This window comes from Dendrobates tinctorius, unplaced genomic scaffold, assembly GCF_039654945.1.
Source record: "Dendrobates tinctorius isolate UK_male_01 unplaced genomic scaffold, ASM3965494v1 ptg000003l, whole genome shotgun sequence".
Taxonomy (NCBI): domain Eukaryota; kingdom Metazoa; phylum Chordata; class Amphibia; order Anura; family Dendrobatidae; genus Dendrobates; species Dendrobates tinctorius.
In genome coordinates this window covers 28,059,176-28,082,196 of record NW_027361671.1, presented here as the reverse complement: position 1 = coordinate 28,082,196, position 23,021 = coordinate 28,059,176, and the positions used below count along the sequence as shown (strand labels likewise).

The following is a 23,021-nucleotide window of genomic DNA, read 5'->3' as shown; positions in this document are numbered from 1 at the left end:
AACATGGCCGCCGAAAAAGAAAGTGCGCAAGTGCGAATATGCACGTGCGTATTGGGCATAATGATGTAACAGATGTTGTTAGCATGTAGCCTGGGGCGGCAATGCCGGAACAAGAGTGGAGCGTTGGCGCTCCAAGGCGATAGTAACCCAGGGCGCCAGATAACCGGAAGTGGCACAAGCAGTGCTCAATGAGGCAGCTGGAGGCTCATAAGAGGAGCAATATCCAGGGGGGTGAGCCAGAATAGAAACCTCCATAGGACAAGAATGATTGCATGTCGAAACTATCTAGTTCTAATAAGATTGTAAGTGGCAACACCATGTGGATAAAAAAGCTATTAAAGACTAGAGAGTAAAAATAATAAGTATAAATATGTAGCAGCATATGAAATAGCTGTTGAGAACAGATTCAAAGTGTTCAAAGATAAGTAAATAAATAAAGATGTAATTGTATACACCTCGGGACACTCATGATAGATTGATCTGCAGCTTCTGCATTCGTGGACTACATCCTGTCAACTACGCCAAATGTAAGCAGGTATGAGGATGCATTAACGCAGGAATGCAGAGCAAGGGTTAACAAGAGTGCATTTTAATTTTCAGCAATAAACTCCTCCAGGGAGATAACTGGAATAAAAGGTAGATAACAGGAAGAGGACAAGCAGGTGAAAACAGTGTGATACAAAGCAACAGTCTTGATATCAAATTCATCTTATCGTGACTTCGCTGTCCTTTAGTCGTGTGCGGTCCGATGGATGATGGAATGCCGGCAGAGGCTGACACTGGGTCTTCAGACTTCCCCGCCCGAGATACGGTTCCACTTCTGGCAGCAATGGGCGGTCACCGGTTCTGCCCGTTGAGCCCCTAGTCCATTAATCTGCAGAGCTGAAGTGTGGAGCTCTGCACAAGTCTCTACTCGGCGTGTACTCTGCTACGCACCCGCTGATAGCTGGATACATACTCAACAATGCTACTCCTGGTGCTCATTCCTCAGTGCACCCGCACCATGCAGCAGCTTCGCTCGGCGCCTGTCCCTCTGCGTGCTCACTGAAACTCGGGAGCTCTCACTGAACCCCTCCCGGGTCTCTGCTTCACGCTTCACCTTGCTTTGCAGAGCGCAGTCGGCCTCTGTCTTCTTCTTCCTCCAGCGGGACCTCTTTGGCTTTTCCCGCTCTACACTCTCTCTCATTCCCCAGCTTACCATGCCCCTTCAATCAAGGTCATGGGTCCTGTCCGGTTCCCATTTCCTTCCCCCCTTCAACACTGGACGCAGCTTCGGCAGTTTCGGTCTCAGCATTGCACAGGTACCCGAAGCCTGGTCTTGCTCCTTACAACTATATACATACAGAACCAGTTGGGAATCTTTCTCAGCGCTGCTGCATTGCTATATCAAAAACTCTGTGTCAGAACCACTGCACCGAGTAAACTAAGTGATACATCGTTGGATTCAGGGTCTCTTTTCCTACATTATGCTGCTCTCCGATGAGGTAGCACCCACAACACCTATTAGAAATAGCAATGTAGCAATCCTTAAAGTCAATATCAACACTGACTTTTAGGATTTCTATTTCCAATAGGTGGCACTAGAGTTCAAGTCCTCTCTCTTTGAGGATAGAGATAATTTGCATATTTAGGAAGCGGAAACAATGCTAAAGGATTATGGGAGTCCTGAAGTTGCAAAACCACTGATCAGGAAATTAAGGAATATCCTATCACTTTCCTTGCTGGGAACAATCCTTTAAGGTCATGAATTTGGCACAAACACTTTAAAGCATTGGTCTTGCAGTAATTATTGCACTACCAATCTAATGATAAAGTTTTATAAAAGTATATCAATCTCACATCTGTGACCTGTCTGGCTGTAATACACAAAATCACCATAGCAGTTTATTTTTATCTGTGTAATATCAAGCAAGTCTGCACTGTGATATTGATCAGGGCAATATTTCAAAACATATAATTAAAACGGAACTGTCTGCTACTGCTGCTACTGATAGCATTTAATAAATGCTGTTTACCACGTTACAGTCATGCTAGATTTTACAGTCAGCCAGAGCGGAGCCAATAATTTGCAAACGTAAAGCTCCCTTTCCTTCCAAACCACTATGTAATTTTTAGATATTTTTAGCATGCAATAAAAATAGGTTTCAAAACTACTAACCCACCATGATACTGAACTTTTTCAACACAATTGTTTTTACTAATGTTTCTCTTCTGTGCTGAATGTTTATAACGTACCTAAGATTAGCAGAAGTCAATAAGGAACAAGTAGCACTCGCATGTCTAATGTTTTTAGCTCCCGTGGAGGTGCAAAGTTTCTCCAACATCAGCCATAGTTATCAGTTCCCTTACTATGGAAAGCTCTTCCTTTGTTGATCTACTTAGGAGCATCCAACCAACTGAACCAATCTGTGAAAGAAGTATTGCGCTGGAACAAAAATGTGACGTCTTTCGTCTTGGCACCATTGTTCCCTCTTAGACTGGCCAAACACATTAGATGGCTGTCGGCACAACAATGATTCGGCTGATCAGTCAGCCTATAGCCATCTCAGACAACTCTCTCATACACAGGAGCACAGCCGAGTGCTCCAGTATTCTCTATGAGGAAGCCACTGACTGGCACGTTGACCGGCACCTTATCTCAGGGAGAACATTGAGTTCAGCAGTGTGAAATTGAACATGCACGCTCGACATCTCTCCCAATTATTAATTGGCTGGTGGCCCCATACACATTATTAGACCATCGGCCGATCCTGTGGATATCGGTGGGTTCAGCAAACATTAGTCTAATGTGTATTTTTGATACTTGAGCTAAGAAATCTATAAAGAAGTGTTAGGCCGGGGTCATACTAGAAAGGAATATGGACAAGTGAGAGGCGTTAAAAGCACGCATTACACACGGACCAATGATTCTCTATGGGTTTGCTCCCAACAGCCGTATATTTCTCGTCCGTATTCTACGGTCCGTGCAAATCGCAGCATGCTGCGATTGTCAGCGTACTACACCCGTAGTACGCCACTGCAAGTCTATGGGTACGCAAAAAATACGGATTACACACGGACCACACGTGTGACATGCGAGAAATACGCAGGTCTTTTGGCAGGTGACAGGAAATGGGCCAATCCATCATCAGGAAGCTTAGACATGCAAATGAGCTCAAAAAGCGCTCCAGACATACAGGAAGTACGCCACGGAGTACAGCATCATGGCACCCTACCATTATCTCAATGTGGAGCTGCTAATTGTTCTTGTGCATGATCGCCCGGAATTATGGGACCAACGGGATGCACATTATGCCGACCGGGCAAGAAAGGAGTCTGCATGGAGGCGCATATGTCGCAAAATGTTCCCTGATTTTGGTGAACGGCCACGTGAGGAGCAGCAGCACATAAGTACGTGCACATAAATTATGTATGTCAAATTACCTGCTATCCCAAAAAAGTTATAAGTAGGCCCCCCCACATCCTGTGCTTCTGATATTGGGCTCTTGTAAATTATTTTTGGACACACTGTTTGACCCTAAGAGAATGTTACCCTGTCCCCAAGCTCCTCATGATGCCTAGCAAAAACAGTTTAAAGAGTTGCTAATTGCCACATGAGCTACTGTGACCCTGTGCATCTGGCCTGGTTGCAGCAATGCTATATGCCACCCTGGGTAGAACTCACACCCTAGTAGGCCACATGACTTTGATACTAGTTCAAAAACTTGTTTTAGGCAAACTGTAAGTTTTCATTCTTTTATGTCACATTGCAGTCGAAGATGTGATGAGACGCTGGCACAGCGGGCAAGAAGTGGTTTGGGGGGCCCACACAAAGCGGAAATATGTTTATTTCGACCGTCTCTCGTTCCTCGCTCCAATTATGGATCTCAGACCGTAAGTATAACAAAAACACCTCATGACACAAATGCTTTATAGGGCCCGATCAAAAATTTCCTTTTTCTACATTTTATATATAATCACAGAACTCACTCTAACATCACTGAAAGGGAGACAGGGTCTGAATCAGAGGCCATCGATCCTGTAGGTGGAGGGGTAGAGCTGTCTGGACCATCTTGTGAGCTTCCAAGGAGCCAGGCCCAAGTCACTTCTCCGGCTCGACCTGATCCTGCCCTAGAACCTGGGCTGCCACCAGAAACACCACCAGGAACAGAGCCACAACAAGGACCGTCAGCTGCATCACCATCCGACATCCATGATGAACAGGGCAACAGCAGCCCAACTGTTTGCCTAGAGGGCTCCCCCAAGCCTGCTGTGCCATCCAGGCGACGTAGACGAAGGCGCCATATCCCTGCCACTGATACCACGACCAATGTGGATACAGGGGCCCAAAATTCCCGTAACAGAGTTGCCACTGATGATGGGGAGGAGGAGTACTCACGCAGGCTTGCCCATTATCTACGTTCCCTTCCCCGTGAGGTGCGGCTACGTGTGCGAGGATCCATTCAGATCCTAATTGACGCAAGCACACCCCCCAATACCCCTTATGAGCTGTTTGAATTTCTGGAGAGGTGGCAGCTGTCACCCAGGAATCTCATGCGTCTTAACCCACACCCCCAAGTGCTTGCTCAATCAGGGTCTGAGGATCCTCCTACACGTGGGTCTACACCTCACCCCCTTCCCAACATTGGCAACATCATTCCCAAATGTCAGGGTATAACCCAGCACACCAATATGGCCACTTGTTCCCAGTCAATGTTGAAGGCTGGTCCCAATCTGGTTGGGGATGACATGGCCATTTTGGTGGTTTAGACTCACAGCCCTACCAGCCTCAACAGGAGAGTCGTCACCAATATAGTGCCCAGTATCCACCTCAAGCCCATGAGCCGGCCCACTACCTCCATCACGGCCAAGAGTATGCCCCCACACAGGCCGAGGGCCAAGGTGGCCACACTAGCCATCAGGCAACACAGGCTGGGCTACTGCCTTCTCCACCCCCTACATACTACAATTTATAACTTTGTGTGTGTTTTTGTGGTTAAATGCTGTATTTTAACATTCAAAAATTTGTTTGTGTTCTAAGGCCAATTCTGGCCATTTTGCTAAATAACATAAGGCTTCACAAGGCCTTTAAAAAAAGGATACATAAAAAGTTTGCACTTTCAATTGTTGTTGTCTTTATCAATGATGCACTTACATCACAACATGCTGCCATATGCTTACACATTGATTTCTAAACAGAGAAAAGACATAAGGGGTTGTAATATATATAGTTTCCCAAAGACCAAAAAGAAACATTTACAACATAGAGACAGCATGCTCTGGCCAAGAAGTTTCCCCCTCAGGTGACAAAGTAATTTGTGAAAATATCAGGCACTTTGAGCCCAAAGAGTGTTCTACATTGAGGGTTGATAGGTGGTCTCGCCCTACGCACATTGTCTGACCCACGCACAACACCAGCAGAGAAGGAACAATCATGTATCCTGGTGAAGTTATGGGCAACGCCACATGCTTTATTACTTCATTTACATTTTGTTCACTCAACTGAATGACAGACTGGAGGACCCACCATTTTGGACACTGAATGCCAAAGGAACACTCCACCAAGTTACAAATTCAGCGCCGGTGGTCCAGATTGCGCCGGGGATATGGCCTCATGACATAGCACGTTAACTGAAAAGTCTCATCTGCCACAGGGACATAAGGGACTGTTTCTTGAGTGGCTCCTGGTAGCTGGCGTGGTGGTGGTAGATCCAACTGGTTGTTGCGTAGCCGCCGACCCATAATGGAAGTATTGAAGACTCTAGAGTCTCCCGTCCTTCCATAGGCCCCAATGTCAACAATTATAAACTTGTATTGAGAGTCGGCCAGAGCCAACAATACAACAGAAAATTATTGTTTCTAATTGAAGAATTGTGAGCCGGAGTTCGCCAGTTTACGCACCCGGATATGTTTGCCATCAAAGGCCCCAATCCAATTAGGAAACTGGCATTCCTCCTCAAAGTCCCTTGATATCCTCAACCAGTCTTCCATCCTGGGCTGGGGCATGACGAGTTGATGTAGTGTTGACCATATTTGACTACATGTTGACCTGACTATGCCAGAAATGGTAGATCTTCCAATCAGAAAATCATGGTAGAGGGCGGCAGAAGACAGGCCAGTGGACAGGAAGCTGAAGAACAGAAATTGAACATTTTAGAATACACAAATTAACCAAACACCAGGTACATACATACCAAACTTGTTAGTAATTCAGATCTACTAACACACATATATTTTGTCGCACAATGACTAAGTGATATTCAGTACATATTACACATAACATTCTGGTGTGTAAGCTTAAACATATCTGGAATAAGAAGAGCGCATTAAACTTAGTCCAAGAAGCCAAAAATACATACTTTGGGCAACACATCATGAACATAGAGAATGTGGTTGTGTAGTACATACCGTAATGTGAGTAGAAGTCGCTCCTCTGCAGATATAGCTTTGCGCATCCTTGTGTCCTGAAAGGTTATCCCAGGGCGCACTGTCTCCAAGAGTAGATCAAATGTTGCAAGACTCATGCGACAGTATTGGCAGAATTTTTCAGGATGCTCCCGCAGAGAATAGAGGCGGTGAAAATTACCTCTTGTGAGTCGTTGCCTCAAAAGTGGATGGACCCACATGCGTCTCCTCCTCCGCGGATCCACTATCCGTGGGTATGGTTGACCAAAGCGGCGTGACAAAAGCCAGTTGAAGAGAACCTGCTCAGTTGTGTTGAAAGTCAGACTGTCTGCCATGTTGCACATACAACAGCAACACACCTAGTCAAGGCAAGGTCACAAATGGACAGAATGGAGGCAGCCACCTGTTCCTGAGCCAATAAATAGGGTGCAGGCTAATGATTTGAATAGTAAGCAGGTCTCAAAACCGTTAAATGTCCATTTTGCAAGCCTGCGAGAAAATCTCGCCATATGGATGTGATACGGATTACATACGGATTACATACGGATGCTGACATGCACAAAATACGTGACCACACCTTGCTTACGGATGACATACGGAGCACTATTTAGGGGTCATTCATCCGTATTACGCATGTAAAATACGGACCGTATTTTGCGTCCTTTAGTGTGACCCCGGCCTTAAAGCTACATACTCAGGTATGTACCTGTCTAGAGAATGTGGAAATTTGTCATTCTATATCTTTATTTTTGCATTCATCGCAAATATTATGTTTTAAGATCTTTACTACTTCATACAACTGCAAAGACATTTTGGACCACTCTTCTCTGCAGTAAGGTGTTAATAACGCTACATTTTAGACTTTCAAACATGATCTGATGAGGTCCTGTCATAAACTCTATTGCACAGAACATTTACCTTTGTTCCTACCTATACCTTAACCCCTTCACTCTGAAGCCTGTTTTCACCTTCTTGACCAGGCCAATTTTTACCATTTTGACCACTGTCGTTTTATGAGGTTATAACTCTGGAACTCTTCCATGGATCCCACTGATTCTGGGAATGTTTTCTAGTGACATATTGTACTTCAAGATAGTGGTAAAAATTCTTTGATATAACTTGCATTTATTTGTGAAACAAACAGAAATTTGGCGACAATTTTGAAAATTTCACAATTTTCAAACTTTTAATTTTTTTCCCCTCAAATCAAAGAGTTATATCGCAAAAAATAGTTAATAAATAACATTTCCCACATGTCTACTTTACATCAGCACAATTTTTGAAACTTTTTTTTGTTAGGAAGTTATAAGGGTTAAAAGTTGACAAGTGATTTTTCATTTTTAAAACAAAATTTTGCAAAGCCATTTTTTTAGGGACCACATCACATTTGAAGTGACTTTGAGGGGCATATATGAAAGAAAATACCCAAAAGTGACACCATTCTTAAGACTGCACCCCTCAAGGTGCTCAAAACCACATTCAAGAAGTTTATTAACCCTTCAGGTGCTTAACAGAAATTTTTGGAAGGAAAAAATAAACATTTACTTTTCTTTCATAAAAATTTTCTTTAGACCTAATATTTTTTACTTTTTCAAATGTAACAGGAGAAAATGAACCATACAATGTGTTGTGCAATTTCTCCTGAGCATGCTGATACCCCATATATGGGGAAAATCAACTGTTTGGGCACACGACAGGGCTCGGAAGGGAAGGTGTGCCATTTCACTTTTTGAATGTAAAATTTGCTGGCATAATTAGCAGATGCTATATCAAGCTTGGAGAGCCCCTGATGTGCCTAAACAGTGGAAACCCCTAACAAGTGACACCATTTTGGAAACTAGATCACTTAGGGAACTTATCTAGATGTGTATTGAGCACCTCAAACCCACAAGGGCTTCACAGAAGTTTATAATGTAGAGCCATGAAAAGAAAAAAGAAAAAAAAATTTTTACTAAATAAATAATTTTTAGCTCATAATTTTGCATTTTCATAAGGGTAAAAGGAAAAGTTGCTCCATACAATTTGTTGTGTAATTTATCCTGAGTGCACACATACTCAATATGTAGAGGAAAACAACTGTTTGGGTGCTGTCAGGGCTTGGAAGAGAAGGAGCGCCATTTGACTTTTTGAATATGAAATTTACTGAAATAATTAGTGAATGCCATGTTGCGTTTGGAGAGCCCCTGATGTGCCTGAACAGTAAAAACCCTCAAAAAGTGACACCATTTTGGAAACTAGACCCCTTTGGGAACTTATCAAGATGTGTATTGAACACCTTGATTCCCATGGTGCTTCACAGAAGTATATAATGTTAAACCGTGAAAATAAAAAAAATCACATTTTTCCCACAAAAATCTTTCACTACAAATTTTGTATTTTCACAAAGGCACAATGAGAAAATGAACCCCAAAAATTGTTTGGCAATTTCTCCTGAGTTCACCGATAACCCATATATGGTCAAAAACTACTTTTGAGGCACAGTGCAAAGTTGAGAAGTGAAGTAGCTCCATATTACAGTGCAGATTTTGCAGCACTGGTTTGAGGGGCTATGTCACATTGGCAGTGCCCCTGAGGTGCCAGAACACCAGAACCCCCAATAAGTGACCCCATTTTACAAACTAAACCTCTCAATGAATTTAACTATGGGGGAAATGATTATATTGACCACACAGGTGTGTCACAGAAGCACTATTTGCCTCCTGGAGTGCAGATGTTCCTAGAATAGTTTGCGGACTCCATATACAGAGCCCCTAAGTGCTAGAAAAGCAGAATCCCTCCTCAAGTGACCACATTTTGGAAATTATACCCCTTTGGAAATTTATCTACAAGTGTAGTGATGCTTTTGACTCCAAGACAATAAAAACTATTTGATGGAAAAAATAATTATTTTTGCATTGCTTTATTCAGAAAGCTATAACTTTTTAATTTTTCTGCTGATGGAGCTGTATGACAGCTTGTTTTTTGCGGGATAATAGATTACGTTTTCAGCATCATTTACAGTAGTCTTTTTGATCACATTTCATTTCACTTTTAGTTTGGCGGTATGATGTATAAAGCATTGCTTTTTGCCTTGATTTTTATTTTTTTTATGGTGTTCATGGGTAACATTAGTGGGACAGTTTTATAGAGCGGGTCGTTACGAATACAGCTATACCAAATATGTGTACTTTTATTGTTTATTTTTTTATTTCCATAATTGTATTTATTGGAAAATATTTGTTTCTTTTCTTTTTCTTTATTTGGGGATTGTTTTTTTTATATTTTTACACTTTTTTAATATTTTTTTTACTTTTTTATATTGTCCTAGTATGGGACATTACTGTGTATCATTAGATCGCTGATCTGATGTTCTGCAATCAATCTGCACTGCAGGGCATCAGAGCAGTGTCTGACAGGCATGGATGGAGGCATCTCAGGTCCTGCTCTGAGCAGGCACTGACACGCTACCTTCCCTGAAGAACCCCGTGGCCATCTTGTGGTCAGGGTCTCCATGGAGACCATCATTACAACATGATCGCATCGCATTGTCCTGCTGGAAGCACGCAGGGAACTCATTCCCTGTGCGATTCTCTTCTACGTCGCTGTCACTACTGACAGCGGCATCGGAAGGGTTAATTGCCCGCGATCGGTGCTAGCATCGATCATGGGCGTTGCTGCGGGGAGTCAGCACTCTCCAGAACTGACACCCTCACCCAATCACCACGGCGCTCAGCGTGAGGCTGCTCGATCGTGCCGTCGTATATGTACTGCTGTTTGCAGGAACAAAGCTCCTGCAGAGCAGTACATGTATGGTGCATGTCGGGAAGGGGTTAAAATAATCTGTCTAATACCTTATCTTACCTTATACAAATCTTACTCCATCCATTAACACATATTTATTGGATAAGATCTTATTCTATGATTCTCTAGATATTCGAAAACCAGTGTTTATCCTTTTCTATTATTTGTGCAGTGACCACGGAATTCACGACAAAAGATTTAGCCATTCTTAAAACTGTCTATTAAATGACAACAGTGAAAACTTTGTTAGATTCAGACACTGAAGCAAAAGGACAATTAAAACAATTTTGCAAATAAACTTTACAGAACACAGAACAAGACGGCAAAAAAACTTTTGAAACACTTTCTTACTTTATATCTTTGAAGGTGCTAAATTGGTAACTGGATGCTTCATTATGTTGGATTGCGACATAGTCCTCTCTGTGTTTCATTTTTTATGCTCTATTTTGTTATGAATAATGGTTGTAGCAAATATACTGGATTGAAAAAAATGTTCAGGAGAGAGTTTTTGTTGAGTTTCAATGTGTTGTGTGGCACATCGTATTGCACCAGGCTTTCTCCAGCAGTCCGAGACAATAAATGTGTTATGATTCCTGGAGTGGACCCACAGGGACCATTAGGGACAGGCCTAGGAGGGAGGTACACCGCAATAGCTAGTGCCAGAGGGGCGGCTCGAGGACAACGAGAAGAATCAGGGTACTCACCAAGAACCAGATGGGGCAGAGCAGCCATGGAGAGACCCGGGACTCAGGAGACGGCAGAGTTCACACAGAGGGTACTGGATCCTGACGGAGCAGAGCAGGCACTGGAAGTGTACAGAGACGGAGCGGAGTATGCACTGGAAGCGAACAGGGACAGAGCGGAGCAGAGCATGCACTGGAAGCGTACAGAGACAGAGCGGAGCAGAGCACACACTGGAAGCGTGCAGGGACAGAGCAGAGCATAAGGACAGTGTATCGGTGAAGGTCCTGGAGGGGTCCGTACCTAGAGAGGTATGGGGACCTGACGTTCATAAACCTGAGAGAACCTAGAGGAGGTACTGACAGGCACAACAAAAATAATCAGGCGCTTCCTCTAGCAGGAAGTAACCTCATATACCTGGAAACCGCCGCCCAGGAAGGACAGCGCTTCTGGGTCAGTACAACCCGGCATCATAAAGAAACCGGGAGTGCGCGTGACCACGACCTAAGCGTCCAAGTGGGCATGCGTCGGGAGCGGGATCCCTAGTGCGGCTGAGGACCCGGAAGAGCAGGCGCGACGCGGCGAGGGACCCGGGAAGAAAGGTGAGTATCACTGGCAGTAGTAACCATACCACCCCCTTACATCCTCCTTTCTTAAGGCTGGAAAGAAATCTCCTCAGGATACGAGGTGCGCTGATGTTCTCTCGTGGTTCCATGACCTCTCCTCAGGCCCATACCCCTTCCAATCAATCGAGAAGGTTCTCCCTCTAACCTGACTCCTGGCTAGTATCTCTTACCTCAAAAATGTTATCAGTGCTAACAGGTGGAGGAGAAGAAGCAACAGAAGAATGATGGCGGTTAAGGACCACAGGTTTAAGGAGAGATACATGGAAGGAGTTGGAGATACGAAGCGAGGTAGGCAACCTCAACTTGTAGGCTACGTCATTGCTTTGACCCAGGATTTCAAAGGGACCTATGTAGCGAGGACCCAATTTGTATTAGGGGATCTTAAGATGGATATACTTCGATGAAAGCCAGACCTTATCAGCGGGATAAGGTTAAGCATCCAAACGCCTCTTGTTAGCATGCTTTTTCATCTTGGCGCAAGACCTCTCAAGCGCATCATTGGTCTCTTCCCAAATCTTAGGAAATTCCATGGACAAGGAGTCATCAGCCGGCACACCCGAAACAGGGGAAACCAGAAGAGGCAGGATGGGGTGTTGCCCAGAGACGATGAAGAACGAGGACTTGGCAGAGGACTCACCGGAGTGATTGTTATAGGCAAACAGCCCAAGGGAGGAGATCAACCCAATCATCCTGGGGGGTATTAGAAAAATGTCAGAAGTATGTGGTCAAGACCGTTGGACTGGGGATGATAGACTGAAAAGAAGTCCAAGGTCACGTTCAAAAGTTTGCAGAGAGCTCTCCAAAACCAGGAGGTGAATTGGACTCCCCTGTCTGACGCGATGTGTTGTGGGAAACCATGGAATTTGAAAACGTGATGGATAAAAATTCTTGCCAACTCAAGAGCTGAGAGTAAGCCTGGCAGTGACACAAAGTGGGTCATTTTCGAAAAGCGATCCACAATCACCAGAATAGCTGTGCAACCCACGGAGCGAGGAAGGTCAGTGACAAAGTCCATGGCAATATGACGCCAAGGAACGAAAGGCACAGGAAGAGGATGAGGGTAGTTGTCTCGGAATCTTGTTCCGGGCGCAGGAAGGACAGGAGGCTGAAAATTCTTTGACGTCCTGGTGCAGGGACGGCCACCAATAGTGACGAGAGATAAAGAAAGTATGTCTTCCTAGTTCCAGCATGACCAGTAATTTTAGAAGATTGTCCCCAGCGCAACACCCTCTCCCTGTCATTCTCCACGATGAATGTCTTATCCGGGGGTAAGGTAGCAAACCTCAGGGGAGCCACCGTGATGATCTTGGAGGGATCAATAATGTAGGATGGATCCTTTTCTATATCAACCAACTGGAATGACCTTGACAGTGGATCAGCCTTAACATTCTTTTCGCTAGGCCAGAAGTGAAGCTCAAAGTCAAAACGGGCAAAAAACAGGGACCACCGGGCTTGCTGAGGGTTGAGTCTTTGGGCCGACCGAATGTAAGCCAGATTCTTGTGGCCAGTGAAAATTATGCAGGGATGTAACGCGCCTTCCAGAAGATACCGCCACTCCTCCAATGCTATCTTGATGGCCAGTAGTTCTCTGTCACTGATGGAATAATTGCGTTCCAAAGTAGAGAATGTCTTGGAGAACAATCCACAAGTAATCAATCGACCGGACGATGAACTCTGGGAGAGCACAGCCCCGGCCCCTGTGGAAAAGGCATCCACCTCAAGAATGAATGGTCTGTTAGCATCTGGGCGATGAAGTACCGGCACTTGCCTCAGAGTCAGAAAGGCGTCCTCGGCCTCCGTAGACCAAACACTGGGATCTGCTCCCTTGTGGATAAGTGATGAGAGATGCCTGGTCAATGAGGAGAAGTGGAGCACGAACTGCCTGTAATAGTTCACGAAACCAAGGAATCTTTGGATGGCCTTCACCCCGAGGGGTCACGGCCAGTTGAGGATGGCGGACATCTTCTTGGGATCCGTCTTTAAACCGGAGTCAGAGATGATGTACCCCAAGAAAGGCAAGGATGTCTGCTCGAAGATACACTTCTCGAACTTGGCATAGAGACGGTTGTCTTTCAGACGTAATAAAACTTGACAAACGTTCCGCCTATGGGAAGGCAGAGCTGAAGAAAAAATGAAAGTCGTCGAGGTACATCATAACACAGGAATACAAGTGATCCCCGAAGACGTCATTTATGAACTCCTGAAACACTTTGGGAGCATTGCAGAGGCCAAAGGGCATGACCAAATATTCGTAGTGCCCATCCCGCATGTTGAATGCGGTCTTCCACTCATCTTCGGCACGAATACGGACTAAGTTGTAGGCCCCAAGGAGGTCAAGCTTAGTAAAGATTCTCGCTCCTCACAGACGGTCAAAGAGCTCAGGGATGAGCGGCAGTGGGTACTTGTTCTTTATTGTAACCATACTCGTATTGAACCCTCTGGAGTCAATGCAAAGACGAAGTGAGCCGTCTTTCTTTTTGACAAAAAAGAATCCAGCGCTGGCGGGGGAAGAGGACTTTCAGATAAAGCATTTGACCAGATTCTCCTTAATATACTCTGACATGGCTTGCGACTCAGCTGGAGAGAGCGGATAGAGATTCTACCCCTTGGAGATGTAGAGCCAGGAATGAGTTCAATCAGGCAGTCATATGGTCGATGCGAGGGAAGACTCTCCGCCTCCCTCTTGCAAAAGACATCCGCGAAGGACCATTAAGCGACTGGTATTCCAGCCGGAGCAAAGATGGGTCGAGACATTTTGACAGGGTGAACTGATAACAGGCATCGATCATGGCAGTGCTGATCCCAACGAAGAACGTTCCCTGAGTGCCAGTCAAGGATAGGCTCATGCGCCCTCAGTCAAGGTAGTCCGAGAAGAATTGCATGGGACAAATTGGGCAGGACGTAGAATGTGAATCTCTCGCGATGCAGAGCCCCCACCTGCAACTCCACTTCCTCCGTAACCCTCGTGACGGTTTCTTGTAAAGGCCTTCCATCCACAGAGGAAATCAGGCATGGCTCCTTCAGAATCCTTCAGAATCCTGACCTGAATCTGATGCTTCTTGACCTCCTCAAGACTAATGAAGCTGCCTGCCACACCCGAATCCAAGTACGCCAACTCCAAGTAGCATCTATTCACAGAAATGATCTGGACAGAAATGGTTAAAGGTGGGGAGGAGTCATACACACCCAGGGAGGCCTCTCCTACCTGACCTAGGTGGAGGAGTTTCCTGGCCGCACGGGGCAGGAACGGAGTAAGTGCAAGGCACTACCACAATAATAGCAAAGCCCTTGTGTAACCCTCTCTTTCCGACACTGATCCGCCATTTTGACCTAATCCACCTGCATAGGTTCAGGCGCGGGAACGGAAGAGGACTCCGAAGACCGCGGGTTGAGAGATCTATTGGTGGACAAAACCGGACGATTGTACCTCCTCTCCCAAATGGATTCCCGGGAGTGCTCCTGGAAGCAGAGATCAATACGTGTGGCCAGAGAGATTAAATCCTCTAGGGAGGTAGGAGTATCCCGACCCGCCAGTTCGTCCTTGATCCGACAACTCATACCAAAATGCTCCGACCAGTGCCTCATTATTCCACCCCAGCTCCAAGGGCAGAGTACGAAAACGAATAGCATATTGCCCGACCGTAAGGGAGCCTTGGTGGAGATTAAAGAGAGCCTCAGTGGCCGAGGCTACGCGGCCTGGCTCATCAAACACTTTGCGGAAGGTCTCCAAAAAGGTTGACAATTGAGAGGTTATGGGGTCATCACGCTCCCACAAAGGATAAACCCAGGCCAGGGCCTCTCCCTCCAAATGTGAAACCACAAACGCCACTTTAGCCAGATTGGCAACAATTCAAAGTGTAGGCGGCATTGATTCAAAAAACCCCGACACAACTTGGGGTCACCATTATACCAGGATGGTTTACCAAGGCAGGGTGGAGGGTGTGGAGTGGGTTCATGGTTACGAGACTGAGCTTGTTCAGAAGCTGCGGCAGCAGACTGAAGGGAGGGCAGACGATCATCCACCGAAGCCATATAGCTGAATATGTGAATCTGGGTATCACACTGCTGAACAAGCTCTTGTTGAAGACTGGCAAGCTGGGAGGCATTCCCTGGGTCTGAGGCCTGTAAAACAGACAACTGAGCAGCCGAAGCACCAACGGGGTCCATGGACTGATTATTCTGTTATGATTTCTGGAGCGGACCCACTGGATCGCAGTGACGACCGATCCCAGGCGAGTTGGCCAGGTGGAACTGACCCCTATACAGGGACCGTTAGGGACAGGCCTAGGAGGGAGGTACACCACAATAGCTAGTGCCAAAGGAGCAGCTTGAGGACAACGAAAAGAGTACTCATCGAGAACCAGATGGGGCAGAGCAGCCACGGAGAGACCCGGGACTCAGGACACGGCAGAGTTCACACAGAGGGTACTGGATCCTGGACGGACCAGAGCACACACTGGAAGTGTATAGGGATGGAGCAGAGCAAGCACTGGAAGCGTACAGGGACAGAGAGGAGCGGAGCACGCACTGGAAGCGTACAGGGACAGAGCGGAGCATGCATTGGAAGCATACAGGGACAGAGAGGAGCAGAACATGCAGTGGAAGCGTACAGGGACAGAGCGGAGCAGAGCATGCACTGGAAGCATACAGGGACAGAGCGGAGCAGAGCACACACTGGAAGCGTCCAGGGACAGAGCGGGGAAGAGCACGCACTGGAAACGTACAGGGACAGAGCAAAGCACAAGGACAGTATATCGGTGAAGGTACCGGAGGGGTCCGTACCGAGAGAAGTATGGGGACCTGACGTTCAAAAACCTAAGAGAACCTAGAGGAGGTACTGACAAGCACAACAATAATAATCAGGCGCTTTCTCTAGCAGGAAGCGACCTGATATACCTGGAGGCCACCGTCCAGGCAAGACAGCGCTTCCGGGTCAGTACAACCCGGCATCATAATAAAAAGCCGGGAGTGCATGCGATCGCGATCTAAGTGGCCTAGCGCGCATGCGCAGGGAGCGGGATCCCCAGCACGGCTGAGGACCCAGAAGAGCAGGCGAGACGTGGCGAGGGACCCGGGAAGCAAGGTGAGTATCACCGGCAGTAGTAACTGAATGGAAGGGTAGTGCACATGACAAAACTCAAATAGGCTTTATTGGCAGGACCAAAATACATTTAGTGTTGCCAAAGCAAGGAAAATAGATGTGACAGGGGAGTGGATTGGGGATAATGGGCATGAGGGGTTGGGGGCACAATTTGGGAAATAATAGTCCATTTGGGCGTTTTAAGTTCCTCTCAGCTTATGACATATGGTGACGTATTGGGCGGCGATCTCCACTGTGGATTCCTCTTCCCCCAGTAGGATGCAGACCAACTGCACTTCCATTCAGATGCGGCTCCGCAAATCCTAGTTATCAGGCCAGTAGGACAAAGCAATTAGCAACCTATTACCTATCCTAGTGATATGAGATTACTTAGGCTACTTTCACACATCAGGTTTTCGGCGTCAGGCGCGATCCGGCGTCGTGCGGGAATGCCGGATCCGGCAAATGTTTTCTAAAACCTGATGTGCCGGATCCGGTTTTCTGCCGGATCCGTCTTGTTCTTGACAGACAAAACCGGATCCGTCTCATCCGGTTCATCCGTTTTTCTATCCGTTTTTCGACGGATTACGCCGGCGGATCCGGTTTTTAAAATTGACCCTTGTGGCCTTCCGAACGGGATTGGCTACTGGAAAACTATATATAGCATGTTCCTACAGCCCTTCTTTGACAGGTTGTAGAGAAGAAAGTGCAGGTTGGAGAGAAGAGCAAGTTACTGGCGAAGATGGATGTTGTCATTGGAAATATTACCACTAGAAGTTCTGTGACGGTTTCAGTAATGAGGGACAATTTTGCACTATTCTTTATGTCACCTCAAGGCAGAGTACACTGGCAGGATGACAGAGTGTGAAAGATTTGTGCCCTAACCAAACTTGTGTACCTTCTGGACCAACAGTATATACCTTTGCCAACCAAAGTTGGCTATCTTGTCATGGTCTTACTATTTTTAGCTTTAGGCCACAGGTGTGTACCTGGTTGTGTTTTATGCAAAGTATTTCACCTTTTAACAAAAGTTGTGTACATTGTTAGGAAATCACCAACAATAAACACAACTTTTTAGGTGAAATACTTTGCTTCAAACACAACCAGGAACACAACTGTGGCAAAAAGCTAAAATTTACCCACAGTTATATACCTGGTTTTGAATACCTTTTTACCTTTGAAATACCCTGTATTTAACCTTTTTTTTAAACATAGTTCGCCGCAGAAAGAAATGACAGACAACCATTGTGAAACGATAATTTAACTTTTATTTAAAATTTTTTTTTTTTTGTAAAATGTTTTTAAAGTGCAAAAAACTTTTTTAATAAAGGTTTTAAACCCAATGGGCATTTTTATTAAAAAACACACATTACAAATCTGTGTAGTGTGGGGGGAAATACTGCTGGAGGGGCTGCGGGACACTTCGACACTGGGTGTGTGGAGAGAGGACTGGGATCGTGGTGGGGAAGGAACAGTTAGAGGTGAAGGTGTGGAAAAAGCTACAGAATGGGTGGACATGTGGGAGGCAGAAGAGGTGGTGGGCGGTGGAGTGGAGGGTTGGGCAGGGACTGTAGGAGCAGATGATGTTGATGGAAAGTTGTATGGGGAAGGAGTTTGGTACGGGGAAGGAGTTTGGTACGGGGAAGGAGTTTGGTATGGGGCAGGTTGCTGGAAGTGGGGAGATGTCTGGTACTGGGGAGGTTGCTGGTACTGGTGAGGTTGCTGGTATGTAATAGGAGGGGGAGGATGGAAAGTGGCTGGAGGGGGTGCAGATGTAATAGGAGGGGGAGGATGGAAAGTGGCTGGAGGGGGTGCAGATGTAATAGGAGGGGGAGGATGGAAAGTGGCTGGAGGGGGTGCAGGTGGAGGAACTACAGTGGTGGGAGGTGGAGGTTGGGAGGTAACCTGCTGTAGAGCACCGTGGCACGAATGCATTACATGCATCTGCTGGGTAGGAGATAGTGTTGCCATGCGCTCCACAACAGACCTGAAAAAGGTGTGGTTTGGCGAAGATCTTGCTTCTGAATGCATGGTTTGCAGAAGTGTCTTCACCTCCAGAATGCTGGAGTTGATCTGCTGAAAGCCTGCGGAGATTTGCTCTGACAAGACTTTTAGACAGTTCTGGAAAGATGCATTCAGATGCAAGAACTCTTGCGCATAACTCTTTTCCTGACCCCTCTGCCGCTGTCGCCCAGTACCCGCAGGTGTACTAGAGGTGGCAGGGGCAGAAGGGTGGGGTAAAGGGAAAGCGATCTCCTCACCAGCAGCTTCATGTAATGTAGGCGGCCACGATGCTCCTGTGCTGATGGATGGGACAGATGGGTCGAATGTGTGGGAAGGCTGGGAAGGTGCAGATGTACCGGGGCGGTCGAAGTGTCCCTCGGTGCCGGTCTCCTCAGGGATTGCCTCAGAAGGGTCCAATCGTGCAGGCTCCCGAGTGCTGCTCACCGTGCTGTGGAATAAAGAGAAAAAAAAACAATTAAAATACTGACATGGTATGGCCCTGGCTGAAAAAAAAAAGTTACATCTAACATTTTTTTTCACATGTGGTGTGTAATATTTACCTTCTGGTGAGCATTGTCTCCCGGAGGAACGACAGGGCTTGTGCGTACTTGTACTTGCTCCTGCGTCCTCCAGATTCACTCGGGGCCCGCATCTCTTTATTGAACTCCTTCTTGAAACGATCCCTCACAGACCGCCACCGATTCACAATTCTGTTCCCTGAAACGAGAAAGGAGTGGTTAGTATACAACATCAGTGTTTCACAAACTCCAGTCCTCATGGTCCCCAGGGGTCATGTTTTCAGGATTTCCATAGTAAATAGAAATCCTGAACACATGATCCGTGGGGACCACGAGGACTGGAGTTCGGGAAACACTGGTTTACATCAAGCAACCGGTACTGTATATACTTACGCTCTTTAATCTGGGCCCGAACATCGAGGTCCTCCCAGCGGCCCACAAGGAGCGAACAGATTTCCTCCCAGAGTCGTCGGGTAACGATAAGGTCAGCGTGGCGGCGGTCAGCCATATTCCAGAGCGGCTCCCTTTCTCTGACGAGATCGATGAGGTGGTCCACATTGAGTCCTCCATCCTCACCGTCAGAGTCGGGAGCACGCTGTGAAGGCTGTTAAAGAAAAAGACAAAAATAACATAATTAGCCTCCACAAAAGAAATGAAATAAAAAGTGCAAAAAAACAAAGCAAAAATATTTATACTTACACGCTGGTGACCGCCGCGTTGCTGTCGCCGACGACCCTGGGAGGCACTGCGAGGACCTCTTGGCCGAGCACCAGATTGGGAAGACTAGAGAAGAAAACAAAAAATGTTATGTCTTTGGATGTAGGCATTTGTTTGCTGTGTGTGGTCTGCAGAACATTGTTTTCTATGTGTTGTGTGTAGTGTGATGTTGTGTTTCTGCGTTTGATGCAAAAAACTTACCAATTGTGAGCCCATTCCAGGTGTCTGTCCACCCCTTCCTTCTTCTTCTGGGAGCTCCTCTTCATCTTGTGATTCCTGTTTTGAAATAAAAGGCAATGAATAGACATATATTACAGAGATGATGGATTTTGGAAATAAAAACTTACCGTCAAACGCTGACGATGCGAGGGAGGGCTCCCAGAAGAAGATGTGCTGTCCTGTTGATGGCCAGACTCCATGGCTGTGGGTATTGCTGCTGCTGTTGCTGCTGCCAGTGATGCTATTTCTGCTGCTGCTGCTGCATCTCTTGGGCGGCTGTTGAATAAAGAGAAACAAAGGGCCAATGAATATCTTGATATTCCATGGCCCTAGTTTGGAGGAATGGGGGATTTGATAATTACCGTCTCTCATCTGCTGCTGGACTCCCCTCCTCAGCATGTTCCATTTGCTGCTCCATTTGGGGTGGTGGTGGTGCTGCAGTGGTCTCCTGCCTTCTCCTGCTGCGCTTGGTTGCTTTCTTGGGTGGCATGTTGGGTGTGGCTGTGGGTCCCACTGTCTTGCTTTTATATATGTCTTGTGGGCAGAGCTACTGAGCATGCTCAGACCAAAAAAAACGGATCCGGCCACCGGATCCGGCTTTCGCCGGATCAGGCGCATTGCGGCGCTCATAGGCTTTCATTGTGTGAAAAAGCCGGACGCGCCGGATCCGGCGGGTCCGGCTTTTTCGCCGGAGACAAAAAACGTTACAGTAGCCGTTTTTTCCAGACGCCGGATCGCGACACATTGCCGGATCCGGCGAAAACCGGATGAAACGCATGGCCATCCGGCGCGATCCGGCGCAAATGCAAGTCAATGGGGGGGAAACCGGATCCGGCATTGCATTTCGCCGGATCCGGTTTCTGTCAAAAGCGCCGGATCACGCCTGACGGCGAAAACCTGATGTGTGAAAGAGGCCTTACCAACTTGGTACACGCCCTTTTATTTATGGTTTTTGTCCTATTAAACAAAGAACCTAATTCGCATAAAAATTCATTCATTTAAGGGAAAACAGAGTTTTTTGTTCTCTAATTTTATCATTACTGTATCCTTTCCATTACAATCAACAGTGATAGGAAAAGAGGGATGGATCAAACAGCAAAGGACTCATGTGTAAGAACAGTACATCGGCTCCTTGTTGTAAAATAACCTTATAGAGCACTGTAGAGAGTTACCGTCCCTTGCGAAAGTATTTGGCCCCCTAGAACTTTTCAACCTTTTCCCACATATCATGCTTCAAACATAACGATACCAAATGTAAATTTTTGGTGAAGAATCAACAACAAGTGGGACACAATTGTGAAGTTGAATGAAATTTATTGGCCATTTTAAATTTTTGTGGAAATTCAAAAACTGAAAAGTGGGGTGTGCAATATTATTCGGCCTCTTTAACTTATTACTTTGTTGCACCACCTTTTGCTGCGCGTACAGCTGCAAGTCGCTTGGGATATGTCTCTATCAGTTTTGTACATCGAGAGACTGAAATTCTTGCCCATTTTTCCTTGTCAAACAGCTCGAGCTCAGTGAGGTTTGATGGAGATCGTTTGTGAACAGCAGTTTTCAACTCTTTCCACAGATTCTCGATTGGATTCAGGTCTGGACTTTGACTTGCCCATTCTAATACCTGGGTGAACCATTCCATTGTAGATTTTGCTTTATGTTTGGGATCATTGTCTTGTTGTAAGACAAATCTCTGACCCAGTCTCAGGTCTTTTGCAGACTCCAACAGGTTTTCTTCAAGAATGGTCCTGTATTTGGCTTCATCCATCTTCCCATCAATTTTAACCATCTTCCCTGTCCCTGCTGAAGAAAAGCAGGCCCAAACCATGATGCTACCACCACCATGTTTGACAGTGGGGATGGTGTGTTCAGGGTGATGAGCTGTGTTGCCTTTACGCCAAACATATCATTTGGCATTGTTGCTAAAATGCTCGATTTTGGTTTCATCTGACCAGAGCACCTTCTTCAACATGTTTGGTGTGTCTCCCAGATGGCTTGTTGCAAACTTTAAATTACACTTTTTATGGATATCTTTGAGATATGGCTTTCTTCTTGCCACTCTTCCATGAAGGCCAAATTTGTGCAGTGTGTGACTGATTGTTGTCCTATGAACAGACTGTCCCACCTCAGCTGTAGATCTCTGCAGTTCATCCAGAGTGATCATGGGTCTCTTGGCTGCATCTCTAATCAGTCTTCTCCTTGTTTGAGATGAAAGTTTAGAGGGACGGCCGGGTCTTGGTAGATTTGGAGAGGTATGATACTTCTTCCATTTCAATATGATCGCTTGCACAGTGCTCCTTGGGATGTTTAAAGTTTTGGAAATCATTTTGTATCCAAATCCGGCTTTAGTATCACGGACCTGCCTGTTGTGTCCCTTGGTCTTTATGATGCTCTCTGTGCTTCAAACAGAACCCTGAGACTATCACAGAGCAGGTGCATTTATACGGAGACTTGATTACACACAGGTAGATAATATTTATCATCATTAGTCACTTAAGACAACATTGGATCATTCAGAGATCCACAATGAACTTCTGGAAAAAGTTTGCTGCACTGAAAGTAAAGAGGCCGAATAATATTGCACGCCCCACTTTTCAGTTTTTGAATTTCCCCAAAATTTAAAATAACCTAGAATTGATCTTCCTGCTCTGCCGCCGGCTGCTATGTTCTCTTTTGTGCCTGTGATGAGGTCAAAGGAGGGGAGGAGTCAGAGGTCACATGATCAGGGGCCTCAGTGGATCTAGGACTCTGCTGTGCTGGTTGTCATGGTGCTGGATGAGGGAATTTTATGTGTGGGGTCAGGAGGTGTTTACAGTGTGGATGTAGCAGAGCTGTGTTTAGAAGGTGTACGGAGCAGAGCCATGTGTGTACGAGCTGTATGAAGCGGAGCCGCGTGTGTACGAGCTGTATGAAGCAGAGCCGCGTGTGTACGAGCTGTATGAAGAGGAGCCGCGTGTGTACGAGCTGTATGAAGAGGAGCCGCGTGTGTACGAGGTGTACGGAGCGGAGCCATGT

The 23,021-nt window shown here is 46.1% G+C and overlaps 1 protein-coding gene across 1 annotated transcript; it reads right to left on the bottom strand.

Moving 5' to 3' along the window:
• Positions 1–17,779: 17,779 nt before the first annotated feature.
• On the bottom strand, positions 17,780–19,392 carry LOC141089164 (uncharacterized). Its single transcript, XM_073575524.1, has 2 exons — positions 19,116–19,392; positions 17,780–19,003 (listed from the first exon to the last, which is right to left on the bottom strand). Exons 1-2 carry the CDS (start codon positions 19,331–19,333, stop codon positions 17,812–17,814), a joined length of 1,410 nt encoding a protein of 469 aa, XP_073431625.1. The 5' UTR covers positions 19,334–19,392; the 3' UTR covers positions 17,780–17,811.
• Positions 19,393–23,021: the final 3,629 nt, after the last annotated feature.

Bases quoted from the DNA above. Each gene is read 5' to 3' on its own strand.
- LOC141089164 (XM_073575524.1), bottom strand. From the start codon at position 19,333: ATGAGGACTGGAGTTTGTGAAACACTGATGTTGTATACTAACCACTCC. The intron at 19,004-19,115 runs GTAAATATTACA...TTTATTCCACAG, and splicing joins GAGACAATGCTCACCAGAAG to CACGGTGAGCAGCACTCGGG.